Source organism: Aegilops tauschii, chromosome 7 (genome assembly GCF_002575655.3).
Source record: "Aegilops tauschii subsp. strangulata cultivar AL8/78 chromosome 7, Aet v6.0, whole genome shotgun sequence".
Taxonomy (NCBI): Eukaryota; Viridiplantae; Streptophyta; class Magnoliopsida; order Poales; family Poaceae; genus Aegilops; species Aegilops tauschii.
The window spans coordinates 611,215,073-611,231,393 of record NC_053041.3 but is presented as its reverse complement, the minus strand read 5'-3'; the positions used below and the strand labels follow the sequence as shown (position 1 = coordinate 611,231,393).

The following is a 16,321-nucleotide window of genomic DNA, read 5'->3' as shown; positions in this document are numbered from 1 at the left end:
GGCGCGGCAACTCCCTTGCCGTCTTTCTTGAAGTTCTTCTTACCCTTGCCTTTCTTGAACTTAGTGGTTTTATTCACCATCAACACTTGATGTTCCTTTTTGATCTCCACCTCCGCTGATTTCAGCATTGAATATACCTCAGGAATGGTCTTTTCCATCCCCTGCATATTGAAGTTAATCACAAAGCTCTTGTAGCTAGGTGGGAGCGACTGAAGGATTCTGTCAACGACCGCATCATCTGGGAGGTTAACTCCTAGCTGAGATAAGCGGTTGTGCAACCCAGACATTTTGAGTATGTGCTCACTGACAGAACTATTCTCCTCCATCTTACAACTGTAGAACTTGTCGGAGACTTCATATCTCTCGACCCGGGCATGAGCTTGGCAAACCATTTTCAGCTCTTGGAACATCTCATACGCTCTGTGCTGCTCGAAACGCTTTTGGAGCCCCGGTTCTAAGCTGTAAAGCATGCCGCACTGAACCAGGGACTAATCATCAACACGTGTTTGCCAGGCGTTCATAACGTCTTGGTTTGCTGAGACGGGTGCTTCACCTAGCGGTGCTTCAAGGACATATGCTTTCTTGGCAGCTATGAGGATGATCCTCAAGTTCCGGACCCAGTCCGTATAGTTGCTACCATCGTCTTTCAGCTTGGTTTTCTCTAGGAACGCGTTGAAGTTGAGGTTGACATTAGCGTGGGCCATTTGATCTACAAGACATATTGTAAAGATTTTAGACTAAGTTCATGATAATTAAGTTCGTCTAATCAAATTATTAATGAACTCCCACTCAGACAGACATCTCTCTTGTCATCTGATACATGATCCGAGTCAACTAGGCCGTGTCCGATCATCACGTGAGACGGACTAGTCATCATCAGTGAACATCTTCATGTTGATCGTATCTGCTATACGACTCATGTTCGACCTTTCGGTCTCTTGTGTTCCGAGGCCATGTCTGTACATCCTAGGCTCGTCAAGTCAACCTAAGTGTATTGCGTGTGTAAATCTGGCTTACACCCGTTGTATGCGAACGTTAGAACCTATCACACCCGATCATCACGTGGTGCTTCGGAACAACGATCCTTCGCAACGGTGCACAATTAGGGGGAACACTTTCTTGAAATTTTAGCGAGGGATCATCTTATTTATGCTACCGTCATTCTAAGCAAATAAGATGTAAAACATGATAAACATCACATGCAATCAAATAGTGACATGATATGGCCAATATCATTTTGCTCCTTTTGATCTCCATCTTCGGGGTGCCATGTTCATCATTGTCACCGGCATGACACCATGATCTCCATCATCATGATCTCCATCATCGTGTCTTCATGAAGTTGTCTCGCCAACTATTACTTCTACTACTATGGCTAACGGTTAGCAATAAAGTAAAGTAATTACATGACGTTTCAGTTGACACGCAGGTCATAAATAAATTAAGACAACTCCTATGGCTCCTGCCGGTTGTCATACTCATCGACATGCAAGTCGTGATTCCTATTACAAGAACATGATCAATCTCATACATCACATATATCATTCATCACATTCTTCTGGCCATATCACATCACATGACACATGCTGCAAAAACAAGTTAGACGTCCTCTAATTGTTGTTGCAAATTTTTACGTGGCTGCTATAGGTTTCTAGCAAGAACGTTTCTTACCTACGCCAAAACCACAACGTGATATGCCAATTTCTATTTACCCTTCATAAGGACCCTTTTCATCGAATCCGATCCGACTAAAGTGGGAGAGACAGACACCCGCTAGCCACCTTATGCAACTAGTGCATGTCAGTCGGTGGAACCTGTCTCACGTAAGCGTATGTGTAAGGTCGGTCCGGGCCACTTCATCCCACGATGCCGCCGAATCAAGATAAGACTAGTAACGGCAAGTAAATTGACAAAATCGACGCCCACAACAACTTGTGTTCTACTCGTGCATAGAAACTACGCATAGACCTAGCTCATGATGCCACTGTTGGGGATCGTTGCGGAAATTAATTTTTTTCTACGCATCACCAAGATCAATCTATGGAGTTTACTAGCAACGAGAGGGGAGGAGTGCATCTACATACCCTTGTAGATCGCGAGCAGAAGCGTTCAAGAGAATGGGGTTGATGGAGTCGTACTCGTCGTGATCCAAATCACCGATGATCCTAGCGCCGAACGGACGGCACCTCCGTGTTCAACACACGTACGGAGCGGAGAAGTCTCCTCCTTCTTGATCCAGCAAGGGGGAAGGAGAAGTTGATGGACATCCAGCAGCACGACGGTGTGGTGGTGGAAGCAGCGGGATTCCAGCAGGGCTTCGCCAAGCGCTACTGGAGGAGGAAGAGGTGTCACGGGAGGGAGAGGGAGGCGCCAGGGCTTAGGGTGCAGCTGCCCTCCCTCCCCTCCACTATATATAGGGGCTAGGGGGGGCGCATGCCCCCTTGGAGATCCCATCTAGAGGGGGGCGGCGGCCCCCGGGGGGCAACGGCCCCATTATGGTGGGCAACGGCCCCCGAGGATTTCCAACCCCAGGCGCCTTGGGCCCTTGGGTGGGGCGCACCAGCCCACCAGGGGCTGGTTCGCACGCCACTTCAGCCCATGGGGCCCTCCGGGATAGGTGGCCCCACCCGGTGGACCCCCGGGACCCTTCCAGTGGTCCCGGTACAATACCAGTGACCCCCGAAACTCTCCCGGTGGCCGAAACTGGACTTCCTATATATAAATCTTTACCTCCGGACCATTCCGGAACTCCTCATGACTTCCGATATCTCATCCGGGGCTCCGAACAACTTTCGGTTAACCGCATACTAATATCTCTACAACTCTAGCATCACCGATCCTTAAGTGTGTAGACCCTACGGGTTCGGGAGACACGTAGACATGACCGAGACAACTCTCCGGTCAATAACCAACAGCGGGATCTGGATACCAATGTTGGCTCCCACATGCTCCACGATAATCTCATCGGATGAACCACGATGTCGAGGATTCAATCAATCCCGTATACAATTCCCTTTGTCTATCGGTACGATACTTGCCCGAGATTCGATCATCGGTATACCGATACCTTGTTCAATCTCGTTACGGCAAGTCTCTTTACTTGTTCCCGTAACACATCATCCTGTGAACAACTCCTTGATCACATTGAGCTCATTATGATGATGTCCTACCGAGTGGGCCCAGAGATACCTCTCCGTCATACGGAGTGACAAAACCAAGTCTCGATTCGTGCCAACCCAACAGATACTTTCGGGGATACCCGTAGTGTACCTTTATAGCCACCCAGTTATGTTGTGACGTTTAGCACACCCAAAGTACCCTTACGGTATCCGGGAGTTGCACAATCTCATGGTCTAAGGAAAGGATACTTGACATTAGAAAAGCTTTAGCAAATGAACTACACGATCTAGTGCTATGCTTAGGATTGGGTCTTGTCCATCACATCATTCTCCTAATGATGTGATCCCGTTATCAATGACATCCAATGTCCATGGTCAGGAAACCGTAACCATCTATTGATCAACGAGCTAGTCAACTAGAGGCTCACTAGGGACATGTTATTGTCTATGTGTTCACACATGTATTACGATTTCCGGATAACATAATTATAGCATGAACAATAGACAATTATCATGAACAAGGAAATATAATAATAACCATTTTATTATTGCCTCTAGGGCATATTTGCAACAGTAGGAAGTAAGGTATTACCTCCATCAAGAGGGCCCGAACCTGGGTAAACATCATGTCCCCTTTGACTGCACTTACCTTTGATCCTGAAACGCACAGTTCGGGACCCCCTACCCGAGATCGGCCGATTTTGGCACCGACAGGGGGGGCTGCCTTTGCGCCTACCATGGAGCAACGTCTGCATGAAATTTTATTGCCACGCAAGGCTCGTCTCTTTTGCTCTACACGTTCAGTTCCATTGTGTACAATAACTGACATGCATAGGAATAAAACATAGTGAGATTATGTAAGGAGTGCATGCAGAATCCAGAGTGATGGTAGCAACCTGTGGATAGACCCAAAACCAATGATAGCAGGTAGATAATGGCTACAGTAAAAAATTACAGATAATGGCTTCTTTACTGTTTGTTTCCCACCCAACATGAAACTCATAGTAGACACCATAGATTAAACAGATAGTAGATACATAATATTGATTGCGGCCCCGATATGTACCCCACAACCATTTAAAAACTCAAGTTTGATCATTAGTTTGGAGCTGACTCAGAGTCTAATCGGTGAACAGGACGATAAAGTAGCATGTAATATTAAGAGATGCATAATGTAAGGATACACGAAAGAGTGTGACCTCTCTTGCGGACCTGTGTAGTCCTCGAGGTCATCTTCTTGGTTAATGGTTGTAATGCAGTTGTCGTGGCTGCCGGCAGCGGGGAAGAAGATCTGAGGTGGCAAAAGACAGTCTGGAGGCCGGATCCCTGTTGTGTTGGATCCTTCTGTCGTTGGAGCAGCTGAACTGGGGTGGACGACGGCACAACAGGAGCGGGACAAACCACACAAGGTTTTCTTTGACAACTATCTGCAAGAGAAGTAATTCTGTAAGGGCTCGTTTGAATTGAAGGAGTCTAACAATGCAGGGATGGGAAATACACAGTAATAGGATAGGAATGCACGTGCAAAACATAGAATTTAAAAACACAGGATTTCAGCCAATCTGGGTGTTTGGTTCACAAGAATTGGAAGATCACAGGATGCAAAGAAGCATGGTGACATTAAGTCAAACCACAAGAAAATGTACGGTTATAATTCTATTATGCTACTATCTCTTAGTCTTGTGCTTCATGAATAGGAATTTGAAAAGGTGGACAAGTGGATATTAAAATTCCTACAGTTTTTATTTCAAGGAGACACTAAAGGAACAAATCCTACAGTTTTCTTTTGCTCCATTCCTTTGAACCAAATGCATGAATAGTAGTACCATAGGAAACTTTCCAATTTCTATGTTTTTCCTTCAGTTTTCCTTTCAAGCACTGGCGATTCTAGTAGGCAGGCATGAGCAGGGAAAAGCCTACACTCAAAAAATGTTTCTGTGCTACTTCTACTACTTTGGACCCAGGCCACTGCCCTAGTAGCTCAACTCCCAGGCCCATCTACAAATTCACAGCTCAAACGCGCAGAGATAAATAATGCTGGCGTTCAAGAGAGTCCATCACGGATAGCTAAGTTGCCTAGTACCTCACTGCTTGTCATATAGTAGGAGAAACTAATCGTATTTCACGTTACTACGTGTGCTCAGTGGACAATATATATATATATATATATATATATATATATATATATATATATATATATATATATATATACATATATATATACATATATATATATATATATATAACATGTAGAGTAAAAAAGCGATGCAACAAGTGTACAACCGCTTTGGTGAAGCCATGTCGATCTCAGCGTGATTGCGTTGGTCGGTGAGGATGCTCCAGCTAATTTGGCTGTCGGAGGAGGGGAAGAAGATTTTAGGCGCTAGAGATGGAGCCCGGGGTACTACTCTGCTGTGATGGAGGGTTTCGTCGTGGAGCAGCTCCGGTCAGTTGTACGACGGCGAGGCTGAAGCAGGACAAGAGAGACAACATTAACCTGAGTGGAATTCTAATAGCATCTCCAATAGATGACGTAAAATACATAACCACAAAGTGCTAGATGTAAAATACATCAACCGCTCATCTCTGAACTTAACTGTCGAAACTGAATTTAACCGTCGAAACTGAATTTTGCTGTCGAAACTGAATTTTACTGTTGAAACATTGAATATCTAAGAGTGATGGAGAGATTGACTGCAACATTGAACGATTTCAGTTGCCCGTGCTGATAAGATCTTCATTGATCTTATGAGGTTGATTTCAGATAAAACAACATCACAGGATAAAATCTCAGTTGCCTCTGAGAACAAGCTCTTCTTATTTAGAGTAGTGACTTAGGATCTTGTGACCATACCAGTTGTTTATCTCAAAACAACACTGCACGATAAAATTATACATCTGAAGATGAACTAAAAGAGAACTTTTTTGCCTCCCAACATCTATCAAAAGAAAAAGTGTACAAAATGAGATGTCCTTGACTGGAATGAATTTTCTCGAGGTGAAATAATTGCAAGGTAAACTGGATATAAAGTTGTATTCATTCTGCTTTACCTTGATCATCAAAGCTACTCCTCGAAAATAATTATAATGACATGCTGGTTTTAGTGATTCCATATGGACTCATGCATAAGCTACTCATAGTGTACAGGATCATTTCTCTTACTAACCCCATTCTCTTAAAAAGGCAATCATAACAAACAAGACCAGAAACACAATTATTTTCCCGAGCTTTCTTAGTTTTCCCATGAGCCATGAGCACAAGAAATTAAACACTACCAAATCCAACAAGAATTACGTATTGCCATAATGAACATGAAGCAATAGACAAGCCATGTGATAATTATGAAGGGAAGGAGATAACTTGGGAGAAATAGAAACCTTACCACTTCATATTCTCCTTGAAGACAATAACGATGGTGGGAAGTTGATATATGTGTATGTCTCATACTTAAGATATTGCGGTTCGTCATAAATCCTTTGAAGTTGCAACGTCTTGACATCCATTGAGAAACATCCAACAAGTGGATTCTCTAGAGATGAGGCTTCTATCCTTGTCAAGAGCAAGTACCTCTGTGTTGCATCTCTGATAAAATATTTGTATCCTGAATCTAGTGAAATTGTTTTCTCCATCACCCACTGGCTGGGACTCTCACCTTTGTTCCTTGCAACCGTATAGCTGAGATCGGATGAAGTTTCACCATGGAAACCAAAGATCCCAAGCCTGCCTTCCCCTGCCTCCACAATGGCTATACCAACCTTGCTCCATTTTCTGCGTGGTAGGTCAGCAATGGAGAACTCCATCTTCCTGGTGTCAAGTAAGAGCAACTTTTTCCTCCTGAACTCCACCCAGTCCCAGTAGAAGCATCCATAAGCATAATGGCGGCTGAGAATAAAAGGGTGGATCCGTGACATCTCAGCCATGTCGCGCTCGCCAAGGCCCAAATCACTCCAAGGCTTGGATGCAGCAGCTTGCCATTGTCACATGCTCGAAGAGAAGACGAACGCAGCCAGACTAGTTATGCGATGTGCCACCAAGATCACCCTGAATGCCGTCTCTCCCACTGCTGCCTCCTCCTCACCGAAGGGGACGAGGAAGGGCTTGCACCGGGCCGGGCGTACCATGGGGAACGGGTGCTCAAGGGACGCGGCTAGGTCGTGAGATACTGGGGGGAGCAGGACGTACCACCGGTGCAAGGGGTCGCACACTGCGAGATCTCTGAAGACCGGTGCAAGGGGCAGCTCTTCTTGCCGGAGGTCACGGACGCGGAGGACGCGGAGGACGCGGCCGTCGCGGATGTCCTGCACGGTCCATTGGCAACGGGAGGGGATGAAAGAGAAGTAGAAGTCAGCGGCGCGGGCGAGCACGCGGGCGGCCGGCGCGGAGGGGTGAGGCGGCATGGTGGGACGGAACATGCCGCCTGCCTGGAGGAATCCGAGGACTGATGGTGCGTGGAGGCGGCAGAATCTGCGGAGGAAGGAGCCATCGGTGGTGAGTCGGCGGAAGGAGACGCAGGCGGCCGAGGCACAGACGAGGTCTTCCGGGATGGGAAGCCAGAGGAAGATCTCCGCCAGGAGGTGGTCCGGGATCTCCGTCAGAGGCGACGCCATCTCCTGACCACCCGGCAGAAGAGGTGGCCGCCGGGAACCCTTGACGAGATGGGACGAGGAGGGCTGACGGCGGCGGCTGTGTACCGCTGCCAGCTGGACTTTTTTTTTCTCTCTTTGTGCTGCCGAAATGGGCTCTACTCGGCTAGACTATGTAACCTGTAATGGGCAGTTCTTGTGCCAAAATAAGGCACAAAACGCATCTCCGCTAGGAAAGGAAAACAGCAGTGTTTCAATTGAAAAGGTGAAAATCATCCAAACAAGTAGAGCAATAGGATTTCAACGCATCTCTGATTGTTCGAATTACCATGCATCCATTAAACAAATGTCCCCACGCAACACATACTCGTGTAAACAACGGAAAACGTCAGAGAAAGGACACTTATCCAAAAACATTTGTAGAAATACTCTCAAAATTAAAATTAAAATGAAACACGTATGAAGTTTTGCAACTGTAATCACCGTCGCCTGTTGTCATCCAGCATAAGGCCTTTGTGAATCAAAGAAGATGCATGTATGTGGCGGAGCAATGTCGATGTAGCATGTCAACCGGTGAGCATCACCATGTTACTTTGAACCCCAAACTCATCGTATGTGGTCAACATCGCCAGGGCAGACCGCCTGATCCGGCACCCTCAACCCACTATACATGTTCATGGACCGTCATCATCCCTCATACACAGATGACTCGGTTGGAGACAATAAACGTCACACTACATAGAAAAAACATATATGTTGCACCAAGGAGCGTCTGAGGACGAATCACACCTGCTATAATTACTCCAACAAGTTTTTTTAAAAGGACACTTAAAAAATATGGAGTACATTGTTAGCATTACAATGATTGTTGATTTCTACGAACTCTTAATTTCATTGTGACAATCTTATGGCTAGGGAACAGTCACGCTACTGCTTACTCTAACCCGATACAGAAGTACCATGTAAGGAAGAAAAGTATAAACATTATCACTGCTAGGTGAAGAGCTGTAGATTTTCATGTGCCCCTTGTAGGCAAGGCGATCACGAGCGGGAGAACTACATCTATTGAAAGAGGTAGATCCTAGAACTTGCACAAAATATGATGATTTGGTCCAAAACTTGTAAAACTCAACTCCACCCTCCTAGAACTTGTAGCAGATGTGATGATTTAGCCCTAGGCCAATCACCACGCCAAGTGGCCGGACCGGTCGCCGTCTGCACTTTTTCACATAGCCCCCTGCTGTTTTCTATATTCAATTCGCAGGACCAGCTAATCCTCCTTCCCAGCTCCCAGCTCTGTCTATATAGAGAAGGCAGCGAGCGAGCGAGCGACGATGTCCATGGCCATGTCGAGCTTGCTCCACGCCCAGGCTGCCCCAGCCCTGCTCCCCCTCCCCCCACCCTCTCGGGACGAGTGGGACCGTGCGCCCGTCGCCGGGGAAATTTACGATATGTGTGCAGGAAGCGTTTGTAGAACAGTAACGGTTCTCATTATCTCCATTAAGTCTTGAACAACTAAAGATATGAGAGCTTGATGGTGCACCATCCATGTCAATTCATTAAGTCTGAGTAGATAGTAACACGAGAGGATGAGGAAATAAAAAATATATATTACCTCCATCCCAAAAAGTTTGTCTTAGATTTGTCTAGATACCGGATTCGAGGTAGTAATAGTGTTCTAAGCAAGAAAACAAACGATTTATATGCGGAAAATGAGTCGAAGGAAGTGTGTGCAAAACAGTATTTGTCGTTGTTAGTGTCTTGAGTAGATATATAATGTGAGATGCTGGATGTGCACCTCATTCAGCTTGCAGCATCGCGCGTCACGCGTTGCATCTTGCACGTATGTGCTTTGCAACAGTCGGCCTCCTCCACTCAACTTTTGATTTGTTCAGCACTGCAGCGTCTAATGTAACATTTTTATGAATCAATATAAATCAAGTGTTTAGTATACGTTCACTTCAGTTTTCTATCAAAATGTAATTCAGTATGAATCATAGTAATTAACAAGTGAGATGAACACCCCTCAACAACAAAAAAAGTGAGATGAACAATTTAATTTCATTCCATCTCTCAAACCAAACATCAAAATGTAACCGTTCCATTCCTCGCAATTGCTCCTACCAACACTACGGGTTTTTTTAAGCCAAGTACCCATTACACACGGCTTATGCCGATTTGCACTCTGTTTATATATAAGCCGCGTGTTTTCCCGGCTTACACGACACGGCTTACTAAGGATCAGCTTATTAGGGGTAAGCCGAGAGCCACGTGAAAAACACTCAGTTTATATATAAGCCGAGTACTTCTATGTAAGCCGAGGGCCAACTAAACACACGGTTTACCTATGACGACAGTCAGGCATCAACAACATGGCCACGTGTCCGTCTATGTAAGTTGAGGGCCAACGGGGCACATGGTTTATATATAAACTAGGGGCCATGGCGGGCCGCACGGTTTATATATAAACCAAGGGCCCTCCTCCCGGCTTACATTTAGCAGGGTCGTGGCATAAAATGGCTTATAACCGGGGTGATAGTCCGTGGGACACACAGCTTACCATGTTTGAGCACATTCCTTCACAAGATTCCTTCCCGTCGGTGCTAAGTGCGGCACCGGCATCATAGGTGCAGAACCTTCCCGCCGGACTGTCGTGCATTAGGTATTTAACCATCGCACCACGCTTTCATACATATATTTGGGTCATATGTAGGTGGGTGTGCTCTTCCTACCCTCCCTCGTGTGGTTTTAGAAAATTGAGGGCATCGAAAATAAATCCATGAAAACTAGTCGGTAGGAGATGAGTGAGAAGGAAGTGAAAGAAATAATAATCAACTAGTAAACATAAATGCAATGGAAATCATTTTAAAAGCATCTTTGCATTAAAATATAGACTTGCAAAACTATGCAAAAACTTAAGCCAAGTGCATTCATAGGGCACATGGCTTATATGCCAAGCCGAGTGTTTCCACATGGCGCACGGCTTATATGCCATGTAAGCCGAGTTTTTTTGTAGATGGCGTGTACATCATGTAAACCGAGGACTTCTTAGGACCAGAGCTCGCGAGGACCACCACTTGCGAGTGCCGCGACCTCCCGGAGCCCGTGCTGCTCGCGGGGTGCGTGCCGCTACACGACGCCGATCTCCTCGAGCCCCTCCAGAACCGTTCTGACCCCGTGTACCAGCTCATGATCGACCTCGGGCGCAACTACCTCCTCGCGGAAGGTTTCATCGTCAACACCATGGACGCGTTGGAGCACGAGACGCTGGTGGCATACAAAGAGCTTTCTAACAAGGGCGTGTACCCACCGGCATACGCTGTGGGTCCATTCACCCGGCGGTGGTGCCCCGACTCCGATGAGGTCAATCACAGCTGCTTACGGTGGCTGGACAACCAGCCGGACGGCTCGGTCTTGTACGTGTCCTTCGGCAGCGGCGGCACGCTGTCCACGGCGCAGACGGCCGAGCAGAGGATGAACGCGGTGATGCTGTCGTCGGATCGGGTGGGCCTGGCGTTATGGGAGAGGCCTCCCCTCGGTAAGGACGGAGTGGTTGTCCCTCGGGAGGAGGTGGCGGCGCTGGTCAGAGAGCTTATGGAAGGGGAGAAGGGCGCCGCGGCGCGGAAAAAGGCTGGTCACCTCCGGGATGAGGCCGAGATTGCTTCGGCGCCGGGTGGGCCTCAGGATCGAGCTCTCGCGGTAGTGGCTGGCATGGTTTCCTTGCATCGGAAGAGCCGCGCTGTGTAAAGAGGAGGCTCACTAAAAGAACTGAATAAGAGGCATGGTGGCTGAAGTTTTATTCTTGATTTATGTTTGTATCGACTGCTATGTGTATACATTTAAATATAGAATTCGAAAATCCATATCTACACCCGAGCTCATCTGCACCCGTGCTGACGAAAAAGATCAAGACAAATACTATAAAAATTCAAAAAATTCCAATTTTTTTGTGTGGTAGACAATTTGATGCGTGAGGTCCGCTCATTTGGACATCTGAGGAGCGCTCACAACAAAAGGACAAATTGGGGGTCTGTAAAAATGTTTACTGTTGAATGTACTGTTTTGGCCCGATTTGTCTTTTTTGCTGAGAGCTCCGCAGATGTCCAAATGACTTGAAATTTGGAGCGGGCCTCACGCATCAAATTTTCTACCGCACAAAAAAAATTTGTTTCTAACCGGGTGCAGATGAGACTGGGCACCGAAAAGCCCTACTCGTAAAACTTTGTCTTTGATGATATTACTATTACATATTGTAAAGATGGAAGCAATTTTAAAATTATTCTAAGGTAAAATAAGTAAGATGATATAAAATTAGTTGTGTCGTAATTTTTTTGTGGGTCATAATTGAAATGATTAAGGATAATGATCAGGTGAGTAATCAATTATAAGCCAAGAGTTTGAACGGAAAGAATTTTACATCACAAATGACAGGGTTTTCTAGATAGACTTTTATATTATCGACCTATATATTTCAATATTTTCTATGGCCCCTTAATAAAATCAGCACAACCAAAATGCAGAAATAGCAAATCTGATTACGCTCCAACTGATGTGATTGAGCGCAATCCTTTCGAACTACATCTGCATAGATCAACAATGTAGTCAAAGTATAAAGGATACTCCAACTATCCATGTAGAGTCAAAATCTACTATCACTTTATTGAATATAGGAAAACAAACCACATTAGTTTTTGTGGTAGTATCACCAACTTTTCTAATTATCATACAGACATCCAGCTCTCCTCTTTATTGTCAAATTATTTGCTTAATTGCTAAATTTTAACCATGAAACTGTGAATAAAACCGCGTTATCCGAATTTACAATTTTATCCTTACCTTGATATAAATGAACATAGCATGCCAAAATTTCAAACTAGAAATAATAGCCCAATGAATATATCATCAAAATATTACTCCCTCCGTCTAGGTGTAAGTCATCTTAGGTTGCGCGCCGCGACCAAGGTGGAGGGGAAAACGAGAGAACTTAATATTTTTTGCTAATTAATAACATTGCATGCAATGAACTAACCACTGCATGTCGTGTTTGGTAGTCTCAAGTCATTTAAAGCATGCGTGGCCCACATATCTTATTGGTTGATATGTCACGAAACAAGAAACGAGATGAGAGTTAATGTAACGCGCTTAAGTGTTTTGGGATTATTTGGTTTTCGTAAGATGACTTACACACCTAGACGGAGGGAGTATGTATTGAAGGCACGTGGCAATCGACAACATCAATTTAATAGCCCCATGAGCAGATGAGGATGTTTGGCTCTAGGTGCGCCATCAATCGAAATTGATACCGCTATTCATTACTATCAGATGGCAATCAAGTCCACTTTTGTGGTGCAGAGATGTAACTACTCCTGCGATAATACACTGCATTATTGCAGAATACATGCACATGGCTAGTTAATGCGCCTGGAATGAATGATACATGCAGCTAGTTAATACGCTTTTACACGCTCTAGTTACATTTCACAATGTGAATTTTCTACAGTCTTCTGTGAATTTGTGAACCTTGTTTTTGGGTTGTAGGAGTGACATCTGTTATCTGAACTACGACGCAAATACAATGGTTTCACAATAATAATGAGAATGTTATCTCTTAATGTAATTTTGTATGAGAACAACTTTTAGGGTAATTGTTAGAGTGCTACCTTTTGAGATAATTGATTTCCATGAAAATTCATAAATTTTAAAACTTAACACTTGGCATGGATATTTGAGAATTCCATATAAAAATTCATGTAATTTTAATTGTCCAAGTCCCTGGTATCATTTATCTTAAGAAAACTTCATGTAATTTTAATTGAGCAAGTTTTGGTAATCTCAATTCCAATGAATATTTTAAAAACAATTAGTGATTCAGAAATTCAAAATTTGTTGGGTAAGCAGCAATTCCAAGGAAATCCATTCTACTAATTCTAAGGAAAATAGTAGTTTTGTTAAAAATCAAAGAATGCCACACTCAGATTCCTGGATTTTTCTTTGTACTAACACAACGTAACATATATCCAATGATCTCATTGGCAAAATGGCTATTATTGATATGCATGATGATGAGATCCTTGTCTGCACTAACACAAGTTTAACGTATTTTAGAAATTATTAATTATTACTCACATGCATGAAGTTATTGACATGCATGTTGGTGGAGCCCTTGTCAATTGCCAAGTCACGTGCCCACTAGCAATTAGCATTTGATGTACTCCCTCTGTTCAAATATATAGGGCCTAATACGTTTTTCGATGTTACCGTTGACCATGTGTTAGAACAATGATATATGACGTGCATGTTACACAAAGCATACCATCAAATTTGTATGTGAAAGGACTTTCTAATGATATAAATTTTATATCATGCATATCTCATATACTAAGAATTTTATCAATGGTTAAAGGCTGCCCCAAAAAATATATTAGGCCCTATATATCTCTGTGTGGGTACGTGTGCGTATGACACAAGTTGGGGTCTGTGCATCCCCCATGAATGCACTTGATTGTTTTGTCTCCCAACTGCACTTTATTGTTGGGGTCTATACTTTTCTTTTCTAACTTACCGGAAACTTGCAACCGGCACAAAGTTACTAAAAGAGCACTTTAAATCATTCTTTCTGAATAACAGCGTAACACATTGTATTAAATTATTATGGAATAATAATTTAAATCATTTGACAAAAAATATGAGTTATCAGCTTGTTTTCTTACCTTTTTTTTCTTTAGTTGGTTGTATCCAGGGTTTTATTGCAAGCTAAAAATTTAGGGAAATGTTGTCTGACGTTCTGTGTGAACGTTCTCCCTACGAACTACCTGAGCACCGTTGGATTTGGTGGAGATCCTTGACCACGTCGCCGTGGGAGGGTTCATGTCTCACTGCGAATGGAACTCCATGCTGGAGAGCGTGGATACGGGCGTGCCGATGGTGGCGTGGCCGCTGTTCGCCGAGCAAAGGTTGAACGCGGTGATGCTGTTGTCGGAGCGGGTGGGCCTGGCGTTGTGGAAGAGGCCTCCCCTCGGTAAGGACAGAGCGGTTGTCCCGCGGGAGGAGTTGACGGCGCTGGTCAGAGAGCTTATGGAAGGGGAGAAGTGCGTCGTAGCGCGGAAAATGGTCGGCCACCTTCGGATGAGGCTGAGATTGCTTCGGCGCCAGGCGGGCCGCAGGATCGAGCTCTCGCGGTAGTGGCTGGCATGGTTTCCTTGCATTGAAAGAGCCACGATGAGTAAAGAGGAGGCTCCCTAAAAGAACTGAATAAGATGCATGGTGCCTGAAGGTTTTTCCTTATTTATGTGCGTATCGATTGCTATATGTGTATTTTACATTCAAAATAATACTTGGTCCATTGAAGATACTATTATTACATATTGTAAATAGGGAAGCAATTTTACATGTGTGGAGAGCTTTGGGTCTTTCTGAGGTGATTCAAAATGCTTTATGTGTGGACAGATCTGGATCGATAGTGTTGGAAGCTATGTTATGCAGCTCTAGTCGGAAGTCTCCAGTTCTCAGGATGCTCGGTTTACAAGCTTCAATTGTTGTCGCTTGTTGGTATATTTGGTGGCAAGGACGTGAATTCATAAAGGGGGAAACTGTCGCGGCACCCCCTCAGACTGCTTTTGCAGTCAAAGCCCTAACTGCAAACTACAGTTCTATGTCTTTTTCTAGCGGACCACATGAAATATTATGGGCTAAAACAAAACAGGGACGTTATAAACTCAATGTTGATGTTGCTTTCCATGATGATGGGACTGGAGTTGTAGGGGTTGTCCTCCGTAATAGTATTGGTGAAACGGTTGCAAGTGTTGCAGCTCCTTTTTTATATCCTCAATGTGGCGTATGCTGAGGCCCTGGTGGTTCAAAAAGGTATTGATCTCATTGAGCACTTGGGATGCACGAATGTGGCTATAGAGTCGGTCTCTTTGGAAGTTATTAGTGCATGGAGAGGCGAGTTGGAGGTGTTAGGCCGCTATGCAGCTACCTTGCCAGACCGTTTTACTAGAGCACATATGATTAATGGTATTTCGTTTCATTACTGCTTGAGAGAAGAAATCAAGTGGTGCATCATTTAGCAAAATATTTTATGATTCTCATACTGAATTTAGTTGGGATGGGGATCCACCCGATTTCCTCCTTATGTATCCATGATGTAATTTTGTTGACATCCTAATAAAGCGCCATGAGGCCAAATAAAAAAATGGAAGCAATTTTAAAATTATTCTAAGGTAAAAGAGGTAAGACAATCCAAAATTGCTTCTGTCATAAACTCATAATTGAATTGATTAAGGACAATGATCAGGTGAGTAATCAAATCTAAGCCAAGAATGTCGACGGGGGAGAATTTGACATCACAAATGACATAGTTTTTAAGATAGGCCTTTTTATATTATCGACCTACATATTTCAATATTTTTCATGCGACATTATTAGATCAGCAAGAACAAAATGCAAAAATAGCAAATCTGATTACGCTCTAGATGTTCACATTACATGTGAGACCATAGGTGAAATAGGCTAACAGAATGGCAGATGAATTGAAAAAGGCATTTATTCTAGGAAAAATATATAAATAATGGATTTGAATTCTTCGTATTTACTGGAAAAGAACAAAGTAGAAACTC

At 44.1% G+C, this 16,321-nt stretch overlaps 1 protein-coding gene across 1 annotated transcript; it reads left to right on the top strand.

Moving 5' to 3' along the window:
- The first annotated feature begins 10,144 nt into the window (after positions 1 to 10,144).
- LOC109756461 (UDP-glycosyltransferase 72B1-like) lies at positions 10,145 to 11,665 on the top strand. The gene is made up of 2 exons (XM_020315294.4): positions 10,145 to 10,159; positions 10,746 to 11,665. Exons 1-2 carry the CDS (start codon positions 10,145 to 10,147, stop codon positions 11,448 to 11,450), a joined length of 720 nt encoding a protein of 239 aa, XP_020170883.3. The 3' UTR covers positions 11,451 to 11,665.
- The last annotated feature ends 4,656 nt before the right edge of the window (positions 11,666 to 16,321 follow it).